At 37.9% G+C, this 18,459-nt stretch overlaps 3 protein-coding genes across 4 annotated transcripts; all 3 read right to left on the bottom strand.

The window, feature by feature from the left end:
• Positions 1-3,000: 3,000 nt before the first annotated feature.
• Positions 3,001-5,461, bottom strand: LOC104243885 (uncharacterized). Of its 2 annotated transcripts, none has more exons than XM_009799148.2 (6): positions 5,179-5,461; positions 5,038-5,083; positions 4,753-4,958; positions 3,729-4,011; positions 3,501-3,578; positions 3,001-3,285 (listed from the first exon to the last, which is right to left on the bottom strand). In XM_009799148.2, exons 3-6 carry the CDS (start codon positions 4,932-4,934, stop codon positions 3,235-3,237), a joined length of 594 nt encoding a protein of 197 aa, XP_009797450.1. In that variant the 5' UTR covers positions 4,935-4,958; positions 5,038-5,083; positions 5,179-5,461; the 3' UTR covers positions 3,001-3,234. The 2 variants fall into 2 exon arrangements, with proteins under 2 accessions (XP_009797450.1, XP_009797451.1); XM_009799149.2 differs by having other exon boundaries at positions 4,753-4,949; positions 5,179-5,440.
• A 7,608-nt stretch (positions 5,462-13,069) lies between these two features.
• LOC138881961 (uncharacterized mitochondrial protein AtMg00860-like) lies at positions 13,070-13,804 on the bottom strand. The gene is made up of 2 exons (XM_070162264.1): positions 13,653-13,804; positions 13,070-13,397 (listed from the first exon to the last, which is right to left on the bottom strand). Exons 1-2 carry the CDS (start codon positions 13,802-13,804, stop codon positions 13,070-13,072), a joined length of 480 nt encoding a protein of 159 aa, XP_070018365.1.
• A 147-nt stretch (positions 13,805-13,951) lies between these two features.
• LOC138881960 (uncharacterized) lies at positions 13,952-14,656 on the bottom strand. Its single transcript, XM_070162263.1, has one exon. It carries the CDS (start codon positions 14,654-14,656, stop codon positions 13,952-13,954), a length of 705 nt encoding a protein of 234 aa, XP_070018364.1.
• Between the last annotated feature and the right edge of the window lie 3,803 nt (positions 14,657-18,459).

Below are 18,459 nucleotides of genomic sequence, written 5' to 3'. Positions count from 1 at the left end.
CCCAGGCCTCGTTGTGCGGCTAAGAAATGCCCTTCGCTTCTTCATCGTCGAATGATAGGATGCCTTCTAGCACATAACTCCGAGTCCGCTTTTCTCTGATGATCGACACTTTGGTACGTTTGAATATAGGCCTTTGCGGAACATCGGCCTCGCCAACGATCATATGAATTACATGTTGCACTTCTTCCTGCTCATTCTTTCTATTGGCGTCTCTTTCTCTGAAGTGATTCTAAGCTCGATCATTGAGGAACTCTCGGAGGTGGCCCTCGTTGAACAATCGAGCTACCTCCTCCCTCGCCTGCCTGCAATCTTCGGTCTTATGGCCACGTGTACTATGATTTTTACACATCAAATTTGGGTTTCTTTGAGAAGGATCGGTCTGTATAGGTCTGGGACACCTAGTGTCTTTGATCCTTCCGATAGCCGACACAATCCCCGATGCATCGACACTGAAATTATACTCCAATAACCAAGGCACTTCTGCAGGATCGGTATGTTTATCAAAACTATTCTTACTCATAAGTCCCCGAGAACTTTGCCCTCGATCATTTCTTCAGTTATTCTGAGGAGGATTGCGCCCCAAACCATTGCTTCTTCGATCTGCGACATACGGCTGATACCGTTCTCTATTCGATCTTGGTTCCCTATCGGTGTCCCTCGGGGCTATAATTGCCTATCTGTTTGGATGAACTGAACCCGAGGGGGTTCCCAGCTGGTTATCCTCGACCCTGATCTTCGATTGATAACGATTATGCACATCTGCCCAAGTTACAGCTGGATACTCGACCAAATTTTGCTTCAACTGTCGTGATTCTATTGAACTCCGCTCGTTCAACCCGTGGGTGAAATCTTGAACGGCCCAATCACCATGACCGGTGGTAATTCCATGCGTTCTATTTGAAAGAGGGATACGAACTCCCTCAGCATCTCGTTATCCCCTTATCTTATTTTGAAAACGTCCAATTTTCTCGTAGCAACCTTTATGGCCCCGACGTGCGCCTTCACAAAAGAATATGCCAACATGGTAAATGAATCAATGGAATTTGGTGGAAAGTTGTGATACCAAATCATTGCTCCCTTTGATAGAGTTTCCGCAATTTTTTTCAGCAAAATGGACTCGATCTCATCGTCTTCTAAATCATTTCCTTTTATTCCGCATGTGTATGTAGTGATATGTTCATTAGGATCGGTGGTCCCGTTGTATTTCTGTATATACGGCATGCGGAACTTCTTGGGAATGGGCTTCGGGGCCGCACTCTGAGGAAAAGGCTTTTGTACAAACTATTTTGAATCCAAACCCTTCAAGATCGGGGGTGCCCCTGGTATTTGATCAACTCGGGAGTTGTATGTCTCCACTTTCCTGTTATTATCTTCGATCTTCTTCTCTCCCGACTCAATTCTTTTGGTGAGCTCCTCGAGCATTTTCATAACTGTGGGATCAGCCCCTGATCCGCTATTATTTGTCCTTTCCGGTACTGGCTCAGTACGGCGAGTGATTTCCAGCTCGACCACACACGGAGTTCTGTGTAGACTTTGAAGCTGAGCAATGGCAGCATGTTGAGTCTGCAACATCTCGAATATTACTTGGAGACTAACTCCCCCGTTTCCTACATCATGTGTTCATTGGCCATTCGGTCACTCTTCTATACATAGGCTCCATACGGGGTCTGCATGTAAAGCAATGCGTGAACAGACATCTATCAGATTGGCAATCGGTACTTCCCTAGGGTTAATAGGTGGTATCCCGGCTCCTGGAGCAACTACATTATCGTTTTCATCGTGAAATCCAAGACCATCATTGTCATGCACGGGTGCATTTTGTGAGCTTGACACGTTTCAACCTGAAAGCAAAAAATTCTTGACAAGAACAAGTGCGAAAAATATCGTGTGTTATCAAAATCAATACTGAAGTAATCACTATTATCTTTATCCACACGGAGGGCGCCAAACTGTTTACCCCGAAAATTCGAGTAATAATTAAATTTGTATTGAGGTCTTGAAGATACATGATTTAATCTAATACCAATTAATAACAAGAAATCAAACGTATAAATTAAAGAAGTAAGTTGAATCAAACTAATGTACGAGCGAATCTCGACCTCGAGCTAAGGCGGCCTCGAGGTAGGTCAATGAGAATAATAAAATAAGAACAATAAAGTTAAAAGACAATTCTGATGAATACTGAGCAAGAATGTAAGGATGTATATTCTTTTGCCAATGATTGATGATGTTACAAATGAATGGGCTCCCCTTTATATAATATGGGAGTCCTAAATAAGGTACATTTCTGTTTTTAGTAAGGAATCTAATTGGACAGCTGTCTAACCGCCTAGTACGAATTCGTACTAATCCGTTTCGAAATTTACGCCTTGATCTCTGAGCTATTGGGAGAATCTTGCTTTTTCTGTTACAAAACCACAACGGCATTATCTCGAGGCTAGTTATGCTCGGCCCTAATATTCATCGGACACTTTGATCTTCGAACTCCGCAATCGGGCTCGAGCCCAGTCTATTTCGAACTTATTCTCGAAGCGGTTCCTCGAGCCCACAAAATCGAACATACCTGATTTTGACCGTATACAGACCTCTTTCTAAATTTGAAAACAATTTAACTTAAACTTCTAATTTTACTGTTAATAAGAAACTTTTATAACCACACAAATACTCTAGACTCATTTTTGACTTGTTTAAGACCGCAAATTCAAAAAATCTTCATTTTTTTTTAAAACTCTTTGCCCAGTCAAACAAGTCTGCATAGATTGGGACGGAGGGAGTAATATTTAAGAACTACACTAGTTAAGTTGTCATAGGGAAAGCAATTTTTGACATAAATACCAAAGCCTTTAAAAATTTAGAAGTGCTCATATTGAAATCTAAAAGATATTAAGAAAGACTCGTGAAAGGAAAGAAATAGGAAGGGCACATAGAGGAAAACATGAGCAGAAAAAAAAAAAGGAAAAGCATCATAGAACAGCACACATACAAGTGTACGCATAAAGATAAAGAAAGCCAAGAAAAGAAGCATTCATTTTTCAAGATGAGCTAAATTAGGAATAATATGCCAAAAATTACATCATTTTCAGATTTTCTTTCCTCATCTTCTCTCTCTGCCACCAAAATAAAATCAAAAGTTTCTATCTTTTGCCCATCTTCAACTGCAACTATTTCCAAAAGAATTCCCAAAAATCTATCTGGCTCTGTCCTTGGTTTCCTCACTCTTATCTTCACCAGATTTTATTCTGAATCACTTTCCATGCTTCCCATAGCTTTTAATCCTCTTGGTTTCTGCACCAAAAATACATCAAAATATGTTATTAAGATACAAATTTCTCAGTGAAGAAGAGTAGAGATCACGCGGGGGAAGGTTACTGCACAAAAAATACATCATTATATGTTATTAAGATACAAATTTCTCAGTGAAGAAGAGTAGAGAGAGCGCGCGTGGGGGGAGGGGGGGGGGGATTATCCATAAGTTTCGAACCATGCCCGCTGTGGAATACCTTCTTAGAGGTCTTCTTCTCCCTGACTTCATACCTTTCTTGGCACAAGTCCTGCAACCATGTCCCTGGTTGCACTAACTGCAGCACAAAACAAAGACAAAGTAGCTATTTTCAGACTAGATTTACCATGGAAAGAATCAACAACAACCACCCAGTAAAATTCCACCTAAATGATAAAAGTCTAATTCTTGGATCATATATCTGAATTCGGAGTATCGAGGGACTTACAAGTACAGTTCTTTGTATCAACTTGGCCCTCTTCTTAGGCCTTTGAGGAAGTTTGCAACCTTTCATGGCCATAAAATCTTCTTCTTTTTCTTTACTTGACAATGTGATAAGCAATTTTGGCCATACCATCTTTTTCTTTTCCTCCCTTGAATCAATGAACAACTTGCTAGTATCATCCACACCTACCGACCCTCTCGTCGTATAATATCGGTCCTCCTTCTCGGGGGATGACACCGATGTCTTACGATGCTCATTTGTGTTGGATCTATTCACACCTAGATCTCTGCAATAACAAGTAACGACCAAATTGTAGTACAATCTTTTACTTTTGAGGTAACCAAATCCAAGTATTTTTCTGTTTAAGAGATGAGAATCTTCAAAAAATCACAATAACAATAGCAATCCATGATTTAAGTATTGTAATAGCTTCACCAGAAACAAATTTGATTTGTTCTCAAGTATCATTACTAGCTCACAAATCACTGATGCTTTTCTAGCTTCAGATCTAATGAGTTCACAAACCAACTCCCAACCAAACCTAAAGACTATAACTTTGAACTTCATTTCCTTCTAATTTACAGGTAAGGCATCAAATTGTGATCACTCCTCGCATAACAACCAGCATAACAACAACAAAAACGATCCAGTAAAATCCAACAAGTGGGGTTTGGGAAGGGTAGTGTGTACGCATATCTTACGCGGCTACCCGAGGTGTATTTCCATAGGTATGTCAAAAAAAAACTAATTACTTCTCATACAATTGACCTATTCAAACCCTTACTCAATCAAAGAATGATTCTTTGCATCAAAATCTGGACATAAACTTAGGCAGATTCAATGAAATCTCTACCAAGAGCATCTAAGAAACCAAAAAGTACTCATAATCTGAAATAAGAATCAAATCTTTAACTCAAATGAGGCATAGTTCTGAATCAAAACACTGACACTATTTCCAGCACACATACATCAACAGCCAAAACAAACAAAATTCTTTCCTTTAATTATCTTTTTTCTAATTAATTACCTGTTAAGACGATGAGGAGAAGAAATAGGAGGAAGAAGAGTAGATTCCTTGGTATTATCAACAACTCGAGATGTGATTTTCTTCTTCACTACAATACCACCATCAGATTTCCCATTTGAAGTTGAATCTTTCACCTTGAAACACCTTAGTCTTTTTCTGTTTCCCCACTGTAACTTATCCATACCTTTTTGTTCTATCTGTAACACCTAAAAAATTAAAAATAAGACCATATATAAACTCATTGACCAGAAATTGAAGAGAAACTAAACAAACAAAGAGACTGACCTCAAGATCTATGCTTAGATACTGTACCAGATTCTTTCAAAAAACCCTGCATATAAATTAATGCAAACCCATTAAGCAAAATCTCATGCAAGAACTGAAAAACACAAAGATTTGAAACAAACAAAAAATAGTAAACATTACAAAGATATAAGCTTTCTTCTTCTCCCTTCTTCTTTTGCAGCAGAGAACTCCCAAAACTGAAAAAAAAAATGAGTTTTTTGATGAAAGATTCAATGATTTTCCTAAGACAATTCCAATAAACAGCCAAAGATCTTATCTTTTCCCCCTAATATGAAATGGGATTCTTGAATTTTTCTCAGAACAGGCGCAGTTTATTCTCTAGAGTGATATCTTTCTCTCTTTTTGCCACTCTCACCCCTTTTTCTTTCTTCCCACAGTTTTGTGGTTTTTGTATTTGCATTTTTCTTTTTCTTTTTCTTTTTAGGCATATATATTTGAGTAGATTTAACTGAGGAAAATCTTGTCCATTGAATGTTGAATGGACGGCTAGATGAGTTTCCCTCCAATTGACTTTTGGGAGTCTGTGGAGGAAGCGCACGTGACACTCACGCTCACTCAAACCTTGTTGACAGCAAAATTCGGGAACCAGAAGATTAGGGAACTGATAAGAGAATTCCATTACGCTTTGAATTTGCATGGATTAAAGAGCCCAAATCAGTCTTTGACAATGGGCTGGGCCTAAATTTTTTGTTGAACTTAGGGCTAGGTCAGGAGAAAATGAAAATTGGGTTTAGGGTTTATTGGCTCAAGCCCTAAGTTAAGGCTGATAGTGTTGTCTCTTTGGTCATTTTGGAGTTTCCAGTTTTTGATTTTGTTAATAAATGCTAAGATATCTTTGGTTCTGCCACTGCCACAAAGTACTAATCTTATCTTGATTAGTACGTAGAAGTTGTTTTTGATAGACTCACGGCTCAAAGAAAAAAGGAGTCTTTATTACCTTACAGTATTAAAATATTAATGAGTTTCTTACTATAGTGTTTCATGTTCAAAATATTACTCCGACTACTTATAGGCATATTTTGTCTATTAACGTTTTCGGAACCCATGATTATGTACATGAATCCATTAGCATGGAATATATTTTTTTTTAAGTGAAATTACCTAGTATATAAAAGAGTGAAAAGGTACTTTTATTGTTGTGGAATAAGAAGCATTCATATCTTAACGCACGTATTTAATTTATTTAGATCTAATCCACTTTTTTGAGGAATTATGAGTCATAGCAATAACAAGAATATTTCTACTTAAAATTCCTTCTATCCTAAAGGAAGAGAATCATTGATTCCAAATTCTTTTGTTTCTCCGCCGATGACTCTTAGTAATAATAATTCACTAGTGTGGATATAATTTTGCCATTAGTTTCTCATATATATCTAATAATTGATATACTCTATATGAAATAAAATATTCAAAATAATTCGAATATAGCCAACAAACAGAGAAAGAGTATGGCCAGCGCTTCATTGTTTAGTGGGAGTTTGGACATAAAATTTGTAAAATTTCGGATAAAGGTGAGATTCTTTTTCAAATGAAAATGGTATTTAAATATTAGAGTTCTGTTTGGATATGAATATAATTTTGGGCTGTTTTTGAATTGTTGTGAGTGATCTGAAGTGAAAATTTTGAAAATTAGCTTTTTGAAATTTTTCAATTTTTCGAAAAATTTCGAAATTTATATTCATGTGAAAATCGAAAATTCATGGGCAAACAGTGATTTCGAAAAAAAAATTCAAAAAAAATAAACTTTTTTATGGCCAAACGGGCCCTTAGAATTTTATAACTCGGAAAAAAAAAACAATTTCCAGGAGCCCACTCAATGCTCCACCTCCTCTCCAACCACCCCCCCCCCCCCCCAAAACCCCAATCCTGAATCCTCTATCTCACCAAAAGGAGAAACAAAGAAGAAGAAAAAGAAGCAAAAGAGACATGTAATAATAGTAACATGGGTACCGTTTAATGAATACACATGCATGTCGTTGTAGTATTCATTATTTCAGTTGGCTGTTTCTCAAATTTCCTGAAGAATAGTATGTACGCAAACTTACATCTACGTATCTTATGAAGAGATAGACTGTTTTCCGGTGAAACAAAGAATAATAAAGAATTTAAAAAGACTCACTGAGTGGGGCCGATTAGGGTAATTTTTGTTCATCAAACCCTAATGGTTAGCGTAAATTTTTGTCTGAATATTGATGAACAAAAAGAGTATATATATAAAGTTAGTAAGGTTTGTATTAAAAATAATGAACATATCATACTAACTGCTATGGTTTGTAGTTTGTACCCAAATTGAATAAATTATAAAGTTAATATCTAGAATAATTCCTATAATAAACTGCTAACTTGATAATGATATTGAGTTTGGAGAAATTGAAAACAATATCATAAGATATTTAGCTAGAGGTCATTATCATAATAAAACTATTAATAAGTCTTCTATTGACCAGTTGATAGGTTAACTTGAGGAGAGAAAGTTAAAAGTGTGTTTGATACAAACGTGACTTGCAATTAAACCAACTAGGTCCTTCGTTAGGTGAACTAATCATGCATGCAAAACATAAATTAAGATGTATTAATTTCAACCGTATCGTATACTATGTGCCTCAAAAGTTGTACCATATTCGAACACAGTTAAAAACTGGTTAGACCTTATCAACTCCTTCAACATTTTTTCTAGGATTAATTACTGCTAATAAATTAAAGATAACGTTCTGATTTTGCATTCCATTTCTCAACGGTCAAGTTAGTAATTGAGCTAACTTTAATTTGTAAATTTACCAAAGTAGAGGAGCGTGGAAGTCTTTACGAACCTCTTGAATGATCTCAAACAAAATATATGATTGTTTATCTCGAAAAATGTGAGTAACAATTAAAGGTGATTTGTGATTTTAAAGATACGTGATTTATTCTAATACTAGTAAATATACCAGTATTATTAAGTTTAAGTAAGAAGAATTGATGAATCAAACCAATGATGTTAGAGCAACGGGGGCCTCGAGGTGAGTTAAGAGCAAATAAAGTATAAATAATAAAGTAAAAATAATGAAGCTGAACAACAATTGTGGAGCACAGTAAACGAGAACAACATAGTAGAATGTTCTATTGCAGTGAATGAGATGAGATTTGTAAATGATTGAGGTCCCCTTTATATAGGAGGCGAAAACCCTAATCTAGTACATTCCCAATTATGGTAAAGAATTCTATTAGTACAGCTGTATAACAACCTAGTACGGACTCGTACTATTTCGTACAAATCTTATCCCATAATTTATGCCCTGATCCACATGTCCTTGAGAAATCCCCGCTCTTTCTTGAGTGTCATCGAAATTGTACTGCTCTCGAGGCAGATCATGACGGGTTTCCGATTTGCTCCCTCGAGGTATGCATTTTTCAGTCAGATCTGGTCTTTACTTTGTGCTGCCCGAACTCGAACCCGGGGTACTATTAAGTCCTCGAAATCAAGCTCTCCGATTTCGACTGTATACAATCATAAATTCATGAAATATTTGTTGGAAAAATATAGGATTATGGAGAATAAGATTTAGCTTGAGGCGTGTCAAGGACACTGTCCTTAAGGATATTTCGCATACACCATGATATATAAAATTAGGCGTATCCCCTAGGATTCAACAAGCTCTTCCAGTTATTAAACTGGAAACAGAACTAACAGAAAACTCAAGAAAGAAACCCAACATATATGAGGAAGAAGATGATTCAGAAAGTTGTATTAGAAAGTGTGTCTACCTCTTCAAATACCAATCTTCTGTTACTCCAACGGCTAGATAACGGCTAGTAACGGCTAGTTTGACTCTATTAATTATAAAAAAAACTTACTAAATAATAAATAGATGTAAATAATATTTCAAAGAGAAAAGTTTTCCCAAACCAAGATGGACATTACCTTTTGAGATATCACTAATTTTCTAACAATATTTAGGTTACAAACTAAAATTTAGACTCGAAATCAAGAATTAATGTAACAAGTTACACCATAGTTGTAATTATTAATTATCCAGTTCTTCGATGAAAATTAGGTAAACTAATCATGGAACTCTATATATAGGAAACAAACATCAAGAAAGTATAGCAAGAATATATAATTGCATAGAGTGGGAGTCCTCTCCTTTTTGACAAACTTCGATCAGTAATTGAAAAATTTGTGTCACTTCCCACTGCCCTTTTGTTTCAAAAAGCAATCAAAAGAATTTTTCAAAGGTCGCATTATGAGGAGAGAATTGTAAATAGGGATTTGCTTTATTTATTTATTAATTAGAATTTTTCAGAGAAAAACACGTTGTGGGACTTCTTAGTAAACACCTAAGTGGCGAATGGAGAGTATAAATAACCGGTTTAACTGAACTCATATTTTTTATACGAGGTAAAAATACATATGTAAAAGAATCACTAAAATTTAAAAAGTATTGAATTTGAACCCATATTTTTGGAAATCTAATGAGTGGAATAGTGAAGAAAACCGAAAGATTAAATACATAAAATTTTATATTCTAACTCCGCCTCTAACCTTTGGAATTATTACAAAAGAATCTTTCTCAAAGTTTTAGAACTATGGTTTTGAAGAGCTTCACTAAAGGAAGTCATTCACTAAGGAGTTGTTTGGTATGAGGTATACGAAGCTGTAAGGGTGGTATAAAAATTTAATACCACCTTAATACTCTGTTTGGTTAGCAAACCAGATATAAGTTATCCCGGTGTTAATTTTAACACTGGGATAACTTATACCTTATAAAAGGTGGGGTAATTAGCACCGGTATAACTTATACCTTCTTCTTAGGAATTATGCAATTATCATTTTTAATACAACATACCAAACAATGAATAAACAACAATCCCAGCATAACTAATCTCATCATAACATATCACAATATAACTTATACCGATATAAGTCGTATTTCAACCAAACGACCCCTAAAAGTGTTGTCTACACCTCATTTCACTGATTAACATAGACAAACGAGAAGCTTTTTTCACAAATAGCAAGCCTAATTAACGTGTCTAATAAACTTAATCTACGTAATTTTTTTCAAAGCAATATTGAGGGTAAAAATAGCACGGTATAGCCAGTTTTCGAATTGGTAATTCAAAAATAGCCAACATTTACGAAGTCAATGAAAAATAGCCACTATTTTGCTGCAACAGAGACCGGTCCAGCATAATATATTGGAGTTTGGTGCACTTGTGTATGAATTCCAGCATATTATGCTGGACCGATATACTTTGCTGACTCCAGTATAATATACTGGAGACTGGAGCACCGGTGCTCCAAACTCCAGTATATTATACTGGACAATTATACTTGCTGGAACTCCAGTATATTATGCTGGAGTTCCAGTGTACTTATGCTGGAATTCTATCATATTATGTTGGAGTTTCAGCATACTTATCCTGGAACTCTAGTATAATATGTTGGAGTTCAAGCATACTTATGCTGAAACTCTAGTATAATATACTGGTGTATTTTCCGGATTTTGAATAGTGTTTTCTCCCAGATTTATCTTTACATGAAAAGTGGCTAAATTTCGATTACTTTTGAAACTGGTCTATTTTTGAACAACCAGTTGTAAATCTGGTTATTTTTGAATTTCTCTCGCTCTTGTTTGTTGTGATTTTGTTTCATAGTGTTTGTATTGATTAAAATAACTTGTATAAATCAACAATATTGACCAATATGATAAGACACCATAGTGTCACGTCCTTAGTTGTTAACTAAGTACACGTGCAACACTTGACAACTCGCTCACGATCTTGCACAACTTGCTCACGTTCTTGCTATGTCAAGTCAGCCTTACTACACTCAAGATCGCTAAGAGAATGGAAGAAAGAACACAAGAGAATTGTTAAAGGAAGCTTTGTATTAGAGAAAACTTGAATTGTTTGCTTGATGAATTACAAATGAATGACCCCCTTTATATACTAGTCTCCTAGGGGCTAGTGTGTAAATATTAATTATTACACAAGTCCTTGATATTTACAAGATAAGGGCTTTTTCTAGAATTTTCTACAAGCCTAGAAGATTCCAAGGACTTTCTTAGTAAATCCATAAGGATCTAGGTTCTTCCTAAGGAAATGTTCATACCTCTCTAGAATCTTCTCACAAATGCTAGCCTTCTTCTTATGTAAACTTCCACATGGCATTAATATATACCAAATGACACCTATGTGGCATGATGACATGACGGGTCATCACACTCTCCCCCACCTAATATTGAGACGACCGCGGCACAATGCTATTGCATAAACTCTCGGATCTTATCTTTGAATTGCCACAAGTCTTCATATTGTTCCCACGTGGCCTCCTCCGGTGATTGCCCTTTCCAATGGATGAGGAACATAGCGGTGGCTTTTTGCCCTTGTTTTCGCCTGGCCTAGTAATCTATGATAGCCTCAATCTCCCGATCATGCAAGGCGGTGATAGTTATTGGCGCTTGACTTGATTGACCCCTACTCGGATCATCCTTATCTTCATGATATGGCTTAAGCATGCTAGCATGGAAGACAGGGTAGATCTTGAGATACGATGGCATGTCAAGCTTGTATGAGATCTTGCACCTTGGCGACGATCTTAAATGGCCCCTCACACTTGCGAATCAGATTCTGATGCATGCCCCGTAGTGCCTTGAACTGTCTTGGGTTAAACTTCACCATGACCATGTCCCTAACTCTATAGTATGTGGGACACCGCTTACGGTCCGCAAACTTCTTCATCTTCTTAGCTGCCTTATCTAAGTAGGACTTAGCAGTGTCGAGCTCCTCCTCCTATCCTTTGGCCATATGATAAGCCCCCAAACTCTTTCCCTCGAATGCGGCTGCTATTGAATGTAGAGTTTGTGGTTGTTGGCCTGTGGCTAGCTCAAATGGTGTCCGCCCAGTGGACTCACTCCGCTGCAAGTTATAAGGGAATTGGGCGATGTCTAGGAGCTTTGCCCAATCTTTCTGATACTCGCTTACATAATGCCTCAAGTAACATTCTAGTAAGGCATTGACTCGTTCAATTTGTCCATCCGTCTGTGGGTGGAAACTAGTAGAAAAGTGCAGCTCCGTACCAAGTATGTCAAACAACTCTCTCCAAAAGTTTCTAGTAAAGTGGGGGTTTCGATCACTGATTATATGCCTTGGTAAGCCCCAATACTTCACCACGTTCTTAAAGAACAGCTTGGCGGCTTCCTTAGTTGTGCAACCTGGTGAGGCGGGCATGAGGGTGGCATATTTGGAAAATCTATCCACGACCACCATAATAGTACCATAACCGTCGGACTTCGGTAGACAAGTAATAAAGTCCATAGTTACTCTCTCCCATGGACGCTCTACAACTGGTAGTGGCTCCAAAAGTCCTCCGGGTTGTTGTTTTTCAACCTTGTCCTGTTGACAGACAAGACAAGTCTGCACATAGCACTCTATGTCATCACGCATGCGTGGACAATAGTAGACTGACTCAACCAGGGCCCTAGTGCGACGTTGACCTGGATGACCAGCCCATATTGTGTCATGACTCTCCCTTATGATCCGTCATCTAATGTCTCCAAATTTAGGCACGTAGACCTGCCGACCTGTGGTAAGTAGTAGGTCGTCTTCTATCCAAAACCGTATCGTCTTGCCTTTGTTGGCTAACTCGATAAGCTGTTTGGCTGCTAGATCATATTGCATGCCTTCTTTTATAGCCTCCCTAATGTCCCATCTCGCTGAAGTAATTACAGCAAGCTCGACTTTCCGGCTCAAGGCATTGGTTATAACATTACCTTTTCCCGGCTTATACTCCAGCGCATAATCAAACTCAGCCAAGAAATCCTGCCACCTAGCCTGCTTTGGTGTGAGCTTCTTCTGTGTCTGAAAGTAGCTAGTAGCCACATTATCAGTCTTGACCACGAACCTCGACCCGAGCAGATAATGTCTCCATGTACGAAGGCAATGCACAATGGCAGTCATTTCCTTCTCTTATACCGTGTAACGTCGCTCCGTCTCATTTAACTTGCGGCTCTCAAATGCTATTGGATGCTTATCCTGCATCAGGACACCCCCAATGGCGAAGTCTGTCTGTGTACACCTCAAATGTCTTGGCAAAGTCAGGTAATGCCAAGATTGGCTCCTCTGTTACAGCTGTCTTAAGGCATTCAAATGCCTTTTGACAATGCTCCGTCCAAACCCATGGCTTGTTCTTCTTTAACAACTCAGTCAATGGTGCAGCCTTTGCTGAGTATCCACTGACGAACTGACGATAGTAGTTAACAAGGCCAAGGAAGGATCTCAACTCAGTTACCTTTATAGGTTCCTCCCACCCCTGGATAGCACGTACCTTAGCCTCATCTATGCGTAGCTCTCCATTGCTAATGATATGGCCCAAGAAGTGCACCTTTGATTGTGCGAACTCACATTTCTCCCTCTTGATGTATAGCTTGTTCTCTCGCAAGACTTAAAAAACCTTCCTTGAGTGCTCCATGTGCTCCTCCAAGGTGTTGCTATAGATGACTATGTCGTCTAGGTAGATTACCACGAAATGATCAAGGTAGGGATGGAAGATCTTGTTCATAAGGGTGCAAAATGTGGCCGGTGCATTGGTTAAGCCGAAGGGCATCACCAACCACTCAAAGGCTCCATATCTCATCACACATGCTATCTTTGGCTCATCCCCTTCCGCAATGCGAACCTGGTAGTAGCCTTTTCGAAGATCCACCTTGGTAAAGTACTTGGCTTGCCCAAGTCTATCGAACAAGTTAGCAATGAGCGGGATCATGTACTTATTCTTCACGGTGACCTTATTAAGTGCTCGGTAGTCTATGCACAAATGCAACGATCCATCCTTCTTCTTCTGGAACAATACTGGTGCGCCAAAAGGTGCCTTTGATGGGCGAATATGACCAGCATCTAACAGCTCCTTCAATTATTTCCTGAGCTCCTCTAGCTCGGGAGGTGCCATACGATATAGGGCAAATGCATGTGGCTTAGCCTCTGGCTCCAACTCAATCTTGTGATCCACCTCTTGCCTGGGCAGCAAGTGCTTAGGAAACTCCTCGGGCATGACATCTTTGTTTTCCTTAAGCAACTTTTCTATGCAAGGCGGAACTGTCTCTTGAAAATTTTTGTCCACCTCTAGACTTGCAATGGTTGCCACGAACATTGGCTCCCCCTTCTTGATCCTCTTGACAAACTGCATAGCTGAGAGTTGTGCTTGGATCTGTCCGTGTGGCATAGTCACTGTAGGTACCATGCAAGTTCCTTCTCGCTCCATAACCAAGAGTCGTTGGAGGTAGGGGTCGATTAAAGTATGACAATGTCTAAAGAACTCTTGCCCCAGTATGATGTCAAAGATATCTAGAGCGATTACGGTAAAGTTTGTCATACCTTTCCAAGTTCCCAATTTGACACCAACTCCATTAGCTACCCCACGAGCATTTTGTATCTCGGCATTCACGGTCTTGACACGAGAGTTAGTTGGAGCAAGCTTCAATTCCAGTCTCTTTGCGGCAGCCTCATTCACGAAATTATGAGTTGCTCCAGTATCCACCATTGCACGAGCGGGCTTGTTGTTGATGGTGAGATCCACGTACTGATTGCCATTCTCGGTAGGTTGGATAGCTTGCTTCATGACAGCAACACATAATCCGATCATACCTAACTGTGCAGTTCCTGGACTCTCTCCTTGTGGCTGCTCCTTCCGCTCACGTACTATGGCACCGAGGCTCTTGAGGTCAGGACAATTACTGAAGCCATGTGGCCCTCCGCATATATATCATCCCTTCTTCTCGACCTGCGCCTTCATCTCGGCGTAGCCCTGATGACCACTCAACTTTTTGAAATCTTGAGTCTTGGAGTATTGTTGTTGTATCTTCTTGACTTTGTCACGATCTCCCTCACCTTTGACATTGTTAACCTTTGACTCCTTGCCCTTGCCTTTTTCATGCTTGTAATGCCTGAAATCCATCAATGATTCGGCCTCCACTATGGCTTGGTCTATATCAGTGACTTGTCGGCGTTGCAACTCCTGCTTAGCCCAATTTTGCAACCCGTCCATGAAGTGTAACAACAAGTCATCATTGGTCAGGTTGGGGATTTGAAGCATAAGGGTAGTGAACTCCTTGACATAGTTACGTATGCTCCATATTTGCTTCAATTCCCTAAGCTTGCGCCTTGCCTCGTACAAGACATTGTTTGGAAAGAACTATCGCTTGAACTCCGCTTTGAACTGATCCCATGTGCTAATAGTACATAGACCTTTATCCACGCCGACCATCTTCCTTCTCCACCATAGCATGGCAGTCTCTGAGAGGTACAATACCGTAGTGTTGATCTTGGCCTCGTCGTCCCTCACTTTACCATGCCTGAAGTAGTTCTCCAAGTGCCAAAGGAAGTTTTCCACTTCTTGTGCATCACGAATACCTTTGAACACTGGGGGTTTGGGAGCCTCGATCTTGGCCTCCCTCGTCACCACAACATTACTGGCTACCTCGGTCACGCCAGCATTAACATCCTTCTCGAGTGGCTCTATCTTTGCCTTCATAGCATCGATAGTACTCAAAGCATGCATGAGTCTGCACTCTAAGGCAGTGATGGTTTGCCTTAGTTCCATCTCAGTCTGTGTACGTCCCTCTAAGTCATTTCGGATACTCTCAATCTCTTCAAGAGTGTGCCCCTCAAGAACATTAAGGGTGCTTTCCACCTTTCCCAAACGTTGGCCAAAGATCTCCACGACGTCCATCCCCGCGTTCATCTTCATCACCCACTCTTTACCGAGAGAGACGTCCTCTAGAAGGACCTCCACTTGATCCTCGCTTGCCTCAGTGGCAGATGGTTCTTGGGATGTAAGCCCTTCGTTTGACACAACCTCAGGTGTCACCTCCTGGCTCTTGTTGGTGGCATTCCTCTTTTTGCTACGGCTGCTCTTGCCAGCAGCATCCTGGATGACGTTGGCTTGGGTGTTGGCAACGTTAATTTCTCCGTCGTTCGCCATTCCCTTAGTTGAAACCTTCGCTCTGATACCACGTTGTCACGTCCTTAGTGTTAACTAAGTACACGTGTGGCACTTGACAACTCGCTCACGATCTTGCACAACTTGCTCACGTTCTTGCTATGTCAAGTCAGCCTTACTACACTCAAGATCGCTAAGAGAATAGAAGAAAGAACACAAGAGAATTGTTAAAGGAAGCTTTGTATTAGAGAGAACTTGAATTGTTTGCTTGATGAATTACAAATGGATGACCCCCTTTATATACTAGTCTCCTAGGGGCTAGTGTGTAAATATTAATTATTACACAAGTCCTTGATATTTACAAGATAAGGGTTTTTTCTAGAATTATCTACAAGCCTAGAAGATTCCAAGGACTTTCCTAGCAAATCCATAAGGATCTAGGTTCTTCCTAAGAAAATATCCATACCTCTCTAGAATCTTCTCACAAATACTAGCCTTCTTCTTATGTAAGCTTCCACATGGCATTAATATATGTCAAATGACACCTATGCGGCATGATGACATGGCGGGTCATCACAATAGTCTTCAGAAAATCCCAAAATTAAGGCGATATTGAATCCGGAACGTACGATGTGAAATGTCGATATTTACTGATTAATTAGCTAGCTTTTAACTTATGATAGTTTTCAATGCTAGAGAAAAAAAGATTTTATTGACTTAACGACAAATTAAACTCATTAACTTTATTACAATCTTGAATATCATGATAGTATATAACAATGACTATATCTTTTCCCTTTTTTATTTTTCTGGTAGATTAGAAACTTCTTTGTCGTGAAACGTATATCTTAATTTCTAGTTAAATTTAACGATTGCCATTTCTATTTTTAGGGCTACGTACATTCTAAAGTGCATAATGTGTTACATTTTTTGTTGTTTGCTCTTGATAGATATTACTACTCCGATTTTCATTTAGCAAAATGATGTGATGTTACAATCCAACGATTTTAGGTTTGCTTTGAAAATCTTGCCTGATGAGACATTATGACTTTTCTGCGTTATACCTTTCATAGTATTTTGGTTAATATTCAAAGCAACCATCATGTAGAAAACGACCAAGTAACAATAGATGTTTGGTTGGTCTTCGAATAACTAGTCTTATGGTACGCGCGTTGCGTGTGTTCCTTGTGGCGCTGAGTAAAAGATTTTAAAAACCCACATAAATATTATTAGGAATTGTGTTTTGAGTTACAAAATAGAATTTAAAGAAAATAGTGTAAATTCCTAAAAATGATGAATGTTAATTCTATTTTGCTAACTCAATAACGGAAGAAACATGTTCCACACAAGTCCTCACAGACTTAACTCAAATTATTTACTCATTTATTATTTGAAGGAACATTTTATTTATTCCAAGAGAACCACTTGGAACTAAAATTGAAAATCTATTCCAATCATTCATCTATGCAGTATTATTATTCAGGGATTTGTATTTAAAATTTCTATTTGTATTAGTTAACTTTAAAAAATTCATACAAGTTTGGACTTAATGCTTGCCTTTTCAGTTTAGTAATCATTCTTAATAGTAGGAAACTCTACTTCAATGTATTATCACACTTAATTTACGAATGAAGTAGATATATGGCCTCTCTTATCATTTTGATGGCTTTGTCACAAGAACAATCTTACTATTACGATTCATACTTGTCATTAATTTTATATTTATGTCATAATCAAAGAAAATAATTAAATAAGGTAAAATGTAAGGTAATTTAAAGTTTTAAATAGCAGGATTTGTACGTAGTTCAAGTAAGGAAAGATCTAATAATTAAAATATTGTTCATTTAAAAGTCCTACTATTTAAAATTTTAAAATAAGAAACTATTCAATTTATATAAATCTGTTTCCTATTTAAACCATATAACATAACTATAATTCCTTTCATGTTCCTTTTTAATATTAATAAAAAAGTTTAAAATAATTAAGAATTTGATTATTTTCAGTTAAATAATCCAAGAGAAATTAGTCATTTGATGAAGAAAACATAACCGATTTGAGAAGTATTGATCGATGAAAATGTCTACTTTAGCAATTCTATTCACTGGTGTACATACAATGATACTATTATTTAGAGACGAAGAATTTAACCACATGCTCATTCAAGTTCATTCAAATCTTCTTGTTTCATTGGAAATGTTTTCCAATGTATTTACTTACATTTGTAATTTTGATTTGTTATTCACATTCACACCCAAAAACTTTTAAAATATTTTATGTTGCGGAAGAAAATTCATAAATTTCTACAAAGAAGATATAAAATATAAAGATGGAAGTATTATATTTGTCTGATATTTGATTTGAGTATGATTCGTCAAAGTATTGTCAACACAATGGAAAAATATTATATTTATGTGACATAGTTCAAATAAGAACATATTTTCTATTAATTAATTTTAAAATTCTATATATTACTATTTGATACA

Source organism: Nicotiana sylvestris, chromosome 11, assembly GCF_000393655.2.
Source record: "Nicotiana sylvestris chromosome 11, ASM39365v2, whole genome shotgun sequence".
In the NCBI taxonomy this organism is placed as follows: Eukaryota; Viridiplantae; Streptophyta; class Magnoliopsida; order Solanales; family Solanaceae; genus Nicotiana; species Nicotiana sylvestris.
The sequence above is the reverse complement of the archived record's forward strand: the minus strand, read 5'-3'. Positions and strand labels throughout refer to the sequence as shown.